General features: G+C 40.9%; 1 protein-coding gene across 1 annotated transcript; it reads left to right on the forward strand.

Moving 5' to 3' along the window:
- Positions 1 to 1,767: 1,767 nt before the first annotated feature.
- LOC128018098 (serine/threonine-protein kinase WNK2-like) lies at positions 1,768 to 12,017 on the forward strand. The gene is made up of 5 exons (XM_052603474.1): positions 1,768 to 1,795; positions 2,042 to 2,360; positions 2,511 to 2,728; positions 3,970 to 4,134; positions 11,686 to 12,017. Exons 1-5 carry the CDS (start codon positions 1,768 to 1,770, stop codon positions 12,015 to 12,017), a joined length of 1,062 nt encoding a protein of 353 aa, XP_052459434.1.
- The last annotated feature ends 711 nt before the right edge of the window (positions 12,018 to 12,728 follow it).

Here is a 12,728-nt window from a genome sequence, read left to right on the forward strand (position 1 = left end):
AAATGATCAGATTAGCATACAAAATTTATAGCATGTAAACCTTAGAAACTAAACAGTATAGGTAAACATAGGTAGATATACATTAAGTGTAAATTTGAAACATTAACCACACTTCTGAACTAATTAGCATTTCAATTAGGCAGAAATATCGCACAATCACAATAATGAGTTGAAAATGAAAATTCTACGTATACATATTTGGTTTACAGCGCTTATGTTTACACAATCGATAGTGCAGGGCCGCGAGTCTTCCGCATAGTTGTCTGAACTTATATATAAACATCACATAAATGATCTTAATCAGCATTAACAACACTATCCAAGATAAACAAACACTTACTTTTGGTCATTAACGCACACGACTTTGACAGGAATCAGGAGAAAACAACACACAAACCATCTCTTTCTGTCCATGCTAAACGAAGCTTAAAGGTTATATTTTTAACCGTCATCCGACAACACAGTGATTTGATTGGCTGTCCTGTCGCTTGGTCAGTGCATGATAACTAGGTGGCCTGGATGCTTGTTAATCTGGATACCCAAGAGTGTCCAGCAGATGGTGCAGTTGACTTTCCTTTTCTGCTATGCTGATGATACCAAGATTTACCTAGCCTTATCTCCAAATGACTACGGCCCCATTGACTCCCTCTGCCAATGCATTGATGAAATTAATAATTGGATGTGCCAGAACTTTCTTCAGTTAAACAAGGAAAAAACTGTCGTTTCAGTCATTGCATTTGGAACATAAGTCATTGCATTTGGAAACAAAGATGAAGTTTTCCAGGTGAATGCATACCTTGACTCTAGGGGTCAAAACTAAAAATCAAGTCAGGAATCTTGGTCTGATTCTGGAGACAGACCTTAGTTTCAGTAGTCATGTCAAAGCAGTAACTAAATCAGCATACTATCATTTAAAAAACATTGCAAGAATTAGATGTTTTGTTTCCAGTCAAGACTTGGAGAAACTTGTTCATGCCTTTATCACCAGCAGGGTGGACTATTGTAATGGGCTCCTCACTGGCCTTCCCAAAAAGACCATTAGACAGCTGCAGCTCATCCAGAACCAGAAGATCTGAGCATATCACACCAGTCCTCAGGTCCTTACACTGGCTTCCAGTTACATTTAGGATTGATTTTAAAGTACTTTTACTCGTATATAAGTCACTAAATGACCTAGGACCGAAATATATTGCAGATATGTTCACTGAATATAAGCCTAACAGAGCACTCAGATCACTAGGATCGAGTCAGTTAGAAATACCAAGGGTTCACACAAAACAAGGGAAGTTCTCCTTTAGTTACTATGCTGCCCGCAGCTGGAATCAGCTTCCAGAAGAGATCAGATATGCTAAAACACTAGTCACATTTAAATCCAGACTCAAAACCCATCTGTTTAGCTGTGCATTTATTGAATGAGCACTGTGCAATGTCCAAACAGATTGCACTATATTTTCAGTTTTCTTTTTATGTAAAATCATTTTCTAACTGTTTGTTTATTCATTTTAATTAAGTAAATGTTTTAATCATTTTAAAAGTTTTAAAAATTGCTTGTTTTATTTTTTTGTTATTATTTTTCTTCATGATTTTTTTACTTTCTTTTATGTAAAGCACTTTGAATTACCATTGTGTACGAAATGTGCTATATAAATAAACTTGCCTTGCCTTACCTAAGAGTGTCCAGCAGATGGTGCAGTTGACTTTCCTTTTCTACAGTATTCTACACACTTAACCTGTAAAGGGTTTCATCCAGGTCCTCAGTAGCAAACAATGGAGCATGCTCTGCTGGACAAACGATGTAATTACATAAGTTAGAAACATTTTAGTGCATTTTATGTTCTAAAAAAAAAAAATTCATATCGGTGGCATATCTGCACCATATAAACAGATGCCGATATATCTGCAACAGGCTCATATTGTGCAGTATATTTGGCAGACCGATAAATCGGTCGGGTTCTAATTTACATTTGTTTTTTTCAGGACACAACTACTTCCTTTCCAGAGTCCAGACCCACAATAACGTGTGTTCAGAGCTCACTGTCAGCAGACGGGACAGCACAGTGCCTGTCCTCTGACACAGAAGAGGAGGATCAGAGCCAGACTCTGTCTGTTAAGCCCACAACTCCAGCTCCTGTTCTGTCAGAGTGCAGTGGTGGGGACTTCATGAAGCGGGCGGTGGCATTCTTCCGGCGCTCAGGTCACAGCAGCAGTGTCCAAAGCTCTGACTCACACACTTGTCCTCTGGTGAACGGACATGCCCCGTCCATTACTGGCCACGCCCACTCTGCTTACATCAGCAGTTATAATGACTCTGAATTTGAGGATGCTGATATGAAACGACAGCTGCAGAAGTTGAGAGAGAAGTGAGTATTGCTCAAAGAGTTTTGGGTTAAAACTGCCTCACAAAGGCCTCATTTACCACCACTCACCCACTTTCATTTCTTAATAGAGTTAATACACTTTTCGCTAAATAAAAGAATGAAAACCATAACAAAAAGTTTTAATGCCTGCAGGCACATGAAGGAGATCTCTGAGCTTCAGGTTCATCAGAGAGGAGAGATCGAGCAGTTGTACTCTCGATTAGGTCGACCGATTCCTCCTGGCATGGGCTTCTTGCATGCAGTGCCACCTACAGGTCGCCCTCGCAGAGCCTCCAAACACAAGCTGAAGGGAAGCCGACTGCTCAATCCCATGGTGCAACAGCTTAGGAACAACCGAAGCAACAGTTCCAGTATGTATGCAAAAGTCTGCGTGGGCCGGAGTACCTGCTTTAAAATGACAGAAGTAATGACTTTTACATGGTGTTTGCATGTAATTGTGTCTTAGCAGTGTGGACACAACCCCCCTACAATGATAAAAATCAATTCACTATTTTTTTTTTATATCCAAACAACCTAAACAGTCTCGATTATCAAGGCGTTTAGATTTTCTGAGCAGTATGACGTTATATTGCTCAAGCCCCGCCCACACCCACCAACGGATATTCCTGTATTAGCATATCTCTGCCCTTAGCCTGTTGTGTGCTGTCTGCTATTTTCTTGGCGCCCGTGCAGCTGGATGTAAAACATGGATGTGAACATAAGAGTCTTCATATTCTCTCCCGGCATCAGAGCCACTGAGAACGCAGTGCATTAGTTTTGTGTTTGATGGTAACTCTCCACCAAATACACAAAAAGTGGGAGAGAGGGGTGGGGTAAGCAGTTGCTCATTATAATTTAAAGAGACATGCAACGAAGGGGCTTGCTGTGAACAGAGACATTTTAAAAAGGTTTGGTTTTACACGACCACTGAGGAATTTTAACCAAAGTATGTTGCCGACTGTGATGAGTGGGGTGCGACTGAGAGCCGTGGGAACGGAGCGAGGACGGTGGAGTGATTGGGAAATGAGCGACACCTGCTCCACTCACTGGTCTCGAGTCCCACGGAGGAGATCAGAAGGATATAAAAGAGGAGCAATGACAGTGAAGGATGAGAGAGGACCAGGCCTGGAGTTTATTTTGTGTTTTGGTTTTGTTTGTGCAAGGCAGTCGTCTGTGAGGGGCTGACACGCTCTGGTCCAGGCCTGGTCCTCTCTCGTACTTCACTGTCGTCGCTCCTCTTTTATATCCCTCCGATCTCCTCCGTGGGACTCGAGACTGGTGAGTGGAGCAGGTGTCGCTCATTTCCCAATCACTCCACCGGCCGCGCTCCGTTCCCACGGCTCTCAGCCGCACCACACTCATCACACAGACATTTCATGAAGAACCTAAAGAATAACACCAAATTGTGGAAAATGGGCATCAGATGTCCCCTGTAATATGTAGACCTGTGTCTTGGCTTGGCAAAGTAATTATACTAATAATTGTACAAACAATTATACTTTAAGTAATAACGTTTTCAGATATGCAACTTTAAAAAACCAAAACAAACGTGCAAAAAAACACACTATAAAAACCCCGATCATCACTGTCAACCATCTGTGTTCTCCTGCAGCGGAGATGTGCTCCAGTGTGTCGGGGTCAGTTCTGGGGAACAGCTCTATGGGTTCCAGCACAGTCACGCTGAGCCTCGAGTCAGAACCACTGGAGCCGGTCCAGACTCAGCAGCCCTGCTCACTCAAGGGCTACAGCCCCACCACACACACACCACCCCGACAAGGTGAACACACTCACATACAAACATGTCTCTGTTATCTACAATAGTCTGTCAAGCATATGCTGCTGTACATATTTGCTGTAAATGCATCTGCCTCGGCTCTAACCAGCCATGGTGTCTTACAAATGTCTTAACATCCACTGTCCTTGTGGAAACAAACTGCATCATGTAGTAACACAATCATGGCCAATCACATCATATTTGATAACTGATGCAGTCATGTGAAGCACGACTTTAGTGTTTGGAGCTGCCCTTATCAACACACAGAAACCAAGCCATATGACTTAGTGCTTGATCCGCATGCCGCCTGGCTCAGATACAGTGCGACAGTCATTATAGTTGATATACAGACGAAGGTGTCCTCTCTGATCGGTGTATCATGTTCTAGATTATCATGTCCATTATCATGTCTATATTATCATGCGGATCAAGCACTAAGTCATATGGCTTGGTTTCTGTGTGTTGATAAGGGCAGCTCCAAACACTAAAGTCGTGCTTCACATGACTGCATCAGTTATCAAATATGATGTGATTGGCCGTGATTGTGTTACTACATGATGCAGTTTGTTTCCACAAGGACAGTGGATGTTAAGACATTTGTAAGACACCATGGCTGGTGCAGGGCAGAGGAGTCTTTTTTTGTCAGACATTTCTCACTTACATGCATGGGATTATTGCCCACTTTCACAGTCTCTCATGTACGCTCCACACATTTACTTTGTTTAAATGCAGTCAAGCATAATGTGACTTTTAAACAGCTGCCTAATGGCTCAGGCACATTACATGATCTCATGGACAGCTAAGAAAGTTAAAAGGATTGCATGATGCTCATACTTTGTCTGAAACATCATTCTTTTGGATCAGTAGACATTTTCTCACATTCAGTTATTGCCATAAATATCTCTATGTGTGAGCAGAAAAGCAATTGATCTTCTGTATTTTAAGGAGTTGGGTCATTGCCACAAAAGTTCTGTATTTATGTCATGCCAGCAAATCTGTAATGTGAATGCTTTGTGCCAGAAATGTGGCACAAACACCACATATTCTGTTGCAGTGGTGCTTATGCAGCAACCTCAGTTTGAATCCGGCTCATGTTATTTCATGATTTCATTTAAGCAAAAGGAGGATACTAAAGAAAACCCCTGGTGATTTATGTAAGAAACTACATTTTACAGCCTACCAACATGACAGCTTTGATTGACCGTATGTAAATGGTTCAAAAGTAGGAATAGCGGCATCTAGTGATGCGCGGGTCAGCTTTGTTTCCAACCCGTGGGTCCCGCCCCGACCCGTCCCATGCATCAGGGACATCACAGAAGTTGCATCGTTGCTCAGACCTTCGTATTGTGACCTTATCAAAGAACCTAATAAATTATGAAAATATAAATTCCAAATATTTAATATAGACTATATGGAATTACACTAGTGATGGTTCGTCCATGAACGAATCTTTTAGGTGAATGAATCATTCTCATTCAGGTAATCCATTGACTCATATTCTCGTTCACTGAAGTTCCTCCCTCCACAGCAGCGCACGAGCTCGTGAACAGCTCTGTGAACTGTTTCATCCTGTAAAAGAGTTACTCAAGATGTGACGGAGCATGTGACTTGTTGAATGTAGTGAACGAATAAAATCTTCTCGTTGGTGAATGAGTTGAATGAACTGATACATCTCATTTGAGAAGGAAATGAATGAGAGTATACAGGGTCAGTCGGCCAAGCATGTATATCTCGATCAGCAATCAGCAGATACAAAGCGCAGTTATAGGTGCACATACGCTTGTTTTCGTATTTAGCATACAAAAACATAACTCCACATTTAATCCCCAATTCATTAATGTGAATATATATTATATGAACTGTCTGACCAAACAATTAAAATGTTATTTATGCACTATGTACACTTTAATAAAGCCAAATAATTTTTTGTCACAAGTAAATACGTTCATTGACTTAAGACAAGAAACTCTATTTGTGTAATATGAAGAAATGGTCACTCAACAAATCAGTGAACGAATCTGAACGAATCATTTTGGTGAATGAACTGAAAATAAATGAATCTCTTGAAAGAATCTAAATTTCCACCACTAAATTCCACGCCACATAAATGGATTTTAAAAAAATTTGTTTTTAGTGACCCGCCCCGCCCCGCCCCGCAAATAAAGTGCCAGTTTCTTTACCTGCCCCGCCCCGACCCTCGTGGACATGAGCAGGAGACAGTCTCATTTGCACATTGTGTATGAATTCAGATCTACCCCCAGAAATCTTTACATTTCTTTCAGACCCAGCTTCTGTTGGTGATCGAGAACATCCTTGTCAAAATCAGCCAGCTGTCAAGCTAATTTAAAGCATGTATGTATATATAAAGCATATTTGCCACCAGACACCTCTTTTCTATGGAAGAGTTCTACCGATGGTTTTCTGTGGTTCTACAGATGAAGTCTGTGAAAGAGGACTTGCAAATGTTGCGGCCCATATGAGCCAAAGTTTTTGCCTGACAGTGCACAGAATAGTAAAACCTGTGAGATAGGAGGGGTATAAAATGCCTCTCTATCTGTTGCAGGCCTTCCTAAAAACCTGTCACAAAACAGGGGGATCATTGTAAATGTGCAACTCAAGGTGAGAGTCCTGTGCTCTGAAGGTGTTGTTGCACAGACCATGATTGTGGAGCTGTTGATCTACTGCTCGCCAAGATGAAAAACGTAGAGAAACTAGCAAAACAGAATCTCAAGGGCAGTGAGGAGAAAAGAAATTTGGCTTTAATGGTTTGATGCAATTCTCTGAAGAGGAGCCAGCCTCAGATGTGCTTATGTGGCACAAATTCGCTGTTGAGCAAGGCCACTGACCACAGTCATTTTTGGGGGCGTCCAGACTCCCTGGCTGCTTCTCTGCTTCTCTTGAGGAAGCTTCTCTTGAGCTGTCTTGCAGAGAGCTGGAACAGTATCATCTCACAGGCGACACAGGTTCATGAACTCGTGGGAGAATCGTTTGATGAAAAGCAGGAGATTGCTTCTTTGCAATGTGTGAAACTTAATGACAACAGCATTCACTGTCTGCAAAAAGTCTCAACTAAGCAACAGGAGCATCCAACCGATCTCCATTTCTCATGGAAATCTGTGTGCTTGAACCGGTCATAGAAGGACAAATTGTGCAAACCAAATGCTTCAAGTGCTATTTCAGTTGTTTGGCTGAGCTTTTTGACAGTCTCAGGAGTTCATCTATATCCTTAAGGTCATCAATGCCGCACCCACTTGGCCGGCAGCCATATTAATGTTCAGGGCTGGTGTAGTCCTGCAGGCCTTAGACAACACAGTAGGCCACCTCTACAAAGATGGAGCTGTAGATGGTGAGCGATGCACACTATGGGATTTGTTGAACTTAGACTGCACTTCTGGCTGGGTTGCATCCTGCCCACTTTAATTCATCCTTGACACACATCACCGTTTCCCAAAGCTAAGAAAAAGATGCAGGCCAGGCTTCCTGACCAATTTTTTTTCCTGGCCACTGTCCGTAGTGGCAGTAGGAAAAGCATTATCCTAACCAAAAGGCATTTTATCTTAGGCTTCTGGGATAGGGCACAGTTCTTCAAATGTAAACTCTACTGGAGAAAATCACTGCACAAAATAGGCCAGCCAAATTCAATTTGGGCTTCAGACACACTTTGAATGTCAGTTACTGATGAATCGTAACATGCTGACCCCAACACTTTACTAGGGACTGAGCAGTGAAGTGACAGGAAAAAATCTACTGTAGTACAATTAAATATTTGCATCAGAAGACAGGGCTGGGCGGTATGACGATATATATAGTTACCGCAGAATAAAGTGTCTATCGTTGGAAATTTTGCTGTTCCGTGGTATGCAAATATATCTCCGTAACACAGTACTGCTTAAATGTTATATACACCTTGGAGTGACAAGGAACATGCATAAATGAGCAAATACATTTACACTTGTGCATTTAGCTGACGCTTTTATTCCAAAGCGACTTACAGTGCATTCAGGCTATAAATGTTTTTTTGTTGTTTGTTTGTTTTTATCGCTATATATCAAATAAAGAGTGTGATGCACTCGATAGTTAATAAGTGCAATAAGCAGTGAAAAAGAACTCAATGTGGTGCTCGCGCTGATTGACACACAAAGCACACAATGAGAAAGTGCCTCTCTCAGACAGCATCAATCTCTTTTGTGCTTGAATGGTCAAATACGAGCACGATTATGTCAAAATGCCCATCGTGTGGAGTATTCGGGTAAACACGGCCGGTAATGTGTTAAATAATCATAAACAGTTGGGTGAAAACCAGATGTGTTTCAGTATATTAGATCCGTGCAGTCGGTCTTAAAGTGACAGCAGTCTAATTTACTTGCTGCTGTCTGTCATTATTAATGATAATCACTCACTGCCCTCGACAGAATCTCTTTAAGAATCAGTTCATGTTTGCCTGACACAGTGAACACTATGAAGTGTTTTATTTATACACTTCACTCAATTTCTGTAAAATTTCTTACTATGTTAAACCTACCGTGGCCTACTGTAGCTGAATAAACAATTTTTTGTGCTATTGTGTTTGTAATTTGCTTCTTTTTCTTATTTTTCATAACAAAATTAAAATACCTATAACAGAATATATATTGTTATCCTGAAATAAAATCTCTCCTACCGTAAAAATAAGATTGGGTCATATCGCTCTCCTCCGTGCTGTATGTAGAAAGGTCTAAATGAATAGAAAATGATTAGATAATAGTTGATCTTGTATATCCAGAAGCTCTCATTAAAAACACTTTGAGATTTGCGCCTCTACACCAAAGTGTATCCTATTTGTGGAAAGAGCTGGAAGTCTGCTGTTCTGGCCTCAGTTTGTCTTCTGTACAAATGCTTGTGCTGTAGCTTTGACTGATAACATGGCCATTCTCAACATTTAACTGAAAGCAGAGAGACTGTGTATGGATGTCTTCCAAAGCTTGTGTGTCGTCTGTATATCTGTGCCTTCTTTCCTTTTCATTCCACTTAAAATCCCAATGAGATGATGATTGGAGTCAGAAGACGAGCAGGTTGCTGTGGAGAACATCAGGGCTATATTTTTCTTTTACTTACTTTCACTTCTTGTTCTCTGGCTGTCACCTGCATGATTATAATATGATGTTGTGCAAGAAGCATATTATAGTTACCTTGTGTTTCTGTTAGTATTTAGTTCATTTTGAGGGATCATTGAGGGTTGATTTTGGACAAAAACAAGAATTTCCCCACCAGTGCGTCATAACTATTATTAGGAAACCCATTTCTTTTTATACTTGGTCTCCCTCCTTGTCAAAAGTATATGATCTGGTCATTATTCTAACCTTCATTGTGTGAAAAATACACCCCCCCCCTCCCTTTCTTAACTTTGTAATTTAAAATGTAGCATGCAGCACTTTAATTGTATTCATGTTTTAATAGAATGCTTCAGTTTTGTAAACCCTTCCTGTATTTAAATGTTAGATGTTATTTGCACAGTATGACATTTTTAGAGCTGATTACAAAAGTCTCTTGTAAATAACTTGAGATGGATCATTTGTTTTCTATGCATCCAAGATGTTTGTTGTTGGTTTTAAATGGTGATGCTTGTAAAAGTGGAGGTTTAGGAGAAGATCAGTTTTACAGTTTTAATCTTCCATGCTCTGTATTTTCACCCAATGCCACAGACACATAACAGATATGATGACAAAGGATTGTTGGCAATGACTCATTTATGTAGTCCTGACTTTTACATGAATCAAAATTACAATGTTGTGGATTTTAGTCCATCTCAGTTAGCTCTTAGGTCTTCTGCCCTGTATGGTTTATTTTCTAATAAACTGCTCAATACAATAAAAATGTCCTTTATTATAAATAATAATTGTCCCCCATTTAATGTGACAACAGAAGCAAAAGAATTGACAGCTGGCATTAGTGTTGATAACCATGAGCTTTACCCTTGGATAGCAAAGGTGAAGATGTTGGGAAGAGGTCCTCCGAGCTGAATCTGAAGAGTCTACATTGCTTTCATTCATGGTACAAGCAGTAATGTGTGAATTCAGCTGTATCCATTTTGTCCCAAACTAACTTCCTGTTTAAACAGGAAATTAGCCAGGAAAGAAAAAAAAACATTAAACCATTTCATGGGGTTTTTGAAGGAGGCCATTTAATTTATTCAGAATCCAAGCTTGAAGGCCTTTTCCGCAGGTCACTCACCAGTACAACAGCTCATGATACACAGATGAAGCCTCCCTGCACTTGATTCTGGATCTGTTCACTGATTGGTCGCTGTGTTTTCTTGTGCAGCAGCTTGTCCAATGGGCTGTTCCGCCGCTAACGTCCCGTCTCTGCTGTGTTGCTCTTGTAGGGTCCATCCTGAAACGGCTGTCTAGGGAAAGAGCGCAGCAGTAGTAACCATCCCACTCCTTTCTTCTGTGGTCCTAGTCCCTCTGTCTACTTTTTTTCTTCTTCTTTATTTGCTGTTTTCATTTCTTTTGTTGGCATGAGCGATCACCTGTGTGATAAGTGCTTAATGTTTGCAACAGCAGGTTGTAAAAATGTGTGTCACAGTTTTGATTCTTTATAGTCATCAGATTTATTGATTGATTTATTCGGTGCATGGTGATATCTGTGCGATACAGTGCTTATTGAAACCTTTATGATTTCTCTATTCCCGGTCATATGTCTATGGGATGTATTTGTTATTCTTTGGTTCTGTAATCATCCAGCTACTTGATTTTAGGCTAGAAATAAGTACACAAACACAGATACAATAGTTATGTGCATACTCAAGTGTTTATTCTTGCATTACTGTGCTGGGAACCAACCTCAAACGTGTTCAGATCTAGCTACATGAATAACACCTGTTGACAGTTTAACTTAAACTAACATGCTCAGGAAGAAACTGTAGTTAAGAAACTGATGGCGTGTTATGATACACTTAACAAAGCAGCAATGCTTTACATGGAGTGTGTAGAAGCAGGTTGAAAATCGATTTATTGATACGACAGTTGATCATTTAGAATTGTAATTTAATTCTAGAACTGTAAGTTATTACACAAAACATATATTCAGCTGCTACTCACGTGATCACATTCACATTTTAGCACAACCTTTCTCACATTATGTCCAGGCCCCAATATTCAGATGAATTGTAATGCAAGTCAAACACTAAGCTGTTTTGTAACCAACTTCTTTGTTAGTTCTCCAAAGGTGGCACATCCACTAACTCAACTCTACTGTTAGCATGAGCATGTTCAGATGCCTCTTCAGTCACAATTATGTTTTTTAGTGTATGGTTGAAAATAATTAGGAATCATGATTCCAACCCCAAGTATGAATAGTGCATAATTTAGTCTTTAAAGTCTTTATTAAATCATTGTCAAAGCAACTGTTTACACACATTTTATTTCCTCTATTCATCAGGGCTGGGTTTGTGTTAACCGTTACTGCGGACCGTGTTGAATGACATCAGCAGTCAGTGAGCAGCAGATTGGTTACAGAGGACCTCGGGGTATTCTCTGAGTTGTTGCTTGAGGTCTTTCTCAATCTCTTTCTCAGGGTCTCACAGTACTGGTGCTGCCCATGTGACTTCAGCATCCAATCAGATCCTGCCTCCCGCAGCCATACCTGCTGCATCCTCTCGGCCAATCACAGCGCTCGTTCAGGCTCAAGCAAACAACAGCAACAACAAAAGCGGTACCTTCACCGATGACCTACACAAGCTGGTTGATGATTGGGCAAAAGAAACTCTTGCCTGTGCCCCTCAGCTCCGCCCCTCTGTGTGTCAGAGTAGACCGCAGAGATCTCATCAGTCCTTCCAGACCAACCCCACTCCAATGGCCAGAGTCCCCAGTCAGGTACTTTATGCTGTTTCTCCTATAGAACCTTAACAAATAACAGATGATTTTGATTTAAAATTGAGAGTACATAAAAATCTGGTTCGCATCATTTGTTCTTGCACGTGTTTGTAAACACAGAGAAGTCTGTCTGACTAATATCAGTGTCTGTGGGTGCTGATGTGCGTCTGGACCTTGTTATTGCAGTGTTGTTGTGTAGAGTTGAACTTTTCAGTTAACTAAAATCCAACATAGTTCTAAAGGCAACAGTTTTTACCTTTTTGACCCATCAGTCACTCTCACCTGCACTGAAGAGCAAATGACCTACACTAAAAGAACATAGGTTACACATTCAACTTTGGGAATTCAACATCCAACGGCTTCGTTAGATAGTGAAGATAGAGGAAACTGTTTCATGACATTTTGTAGTATTGTAGTATCTGTATATTGTGTCGAATGCATCACAACCGTAAGGAGACAGCGCTGGAGTGAAATCACCTCAGTTTTGAATGCACCGGCTGAGTGTAGAAAACGACTAGCACGCTAAAACAAATCAGTGACGATCTGCTTCATCTGGGGCTTCTCCTCTGGCCAGATGAAACCAGCATGGTGTGGTTTTAATTCCAGGCTGCAACACAGATGCAGAGGACTCGTCTGGTTCCCGTGGTCTTGTGCTGATGGTTGTGGAGGTGATGAGGTCTTTACAGGGGATCTGTATCTGGGGCTCTAGTTGTCCTGGTCTCCGCTGTCTTTCAGGGATGTAGA

The sequence above is a fragment of the Carassius gibelio genome, chromosome A8, assembly GCF_023724105.1.
Source record: "Carassius gibelio isolate Cgi1373 ecotype wild population from Czech Republic chromosome A8, carGib1.2-hapl.c, whole genome shotgun sequence".
Classification (NCBI taxonomy): Eukaryota; Metazoa; Chordata; class Actinopteri; order Cypriniformes; family Cyprinidae; genus Carassius; species Carassius gibelio.

Coding starts and splice junctions, on each gene's coding strand:
- LOC128018098 (XM_052603474.1), top strand. CDS start 1,768: ATGGAGCATGCTCTGCTGGACAAACGAT. Junction 1,796..2,041: donor TGCTCTGCTGGACAAACGAT/GTAATTACATAA, acceptor GCTCACTGTCAG/CAGACGGGACAGCACAGTGC. Junction 2,729..3,969: donor CAACCGAAGCAACAGTTCCA/GTATGTATGCAA, acceptor GTTCTCCTGCAG/CGGAGATGTGCTCCAGTGTG.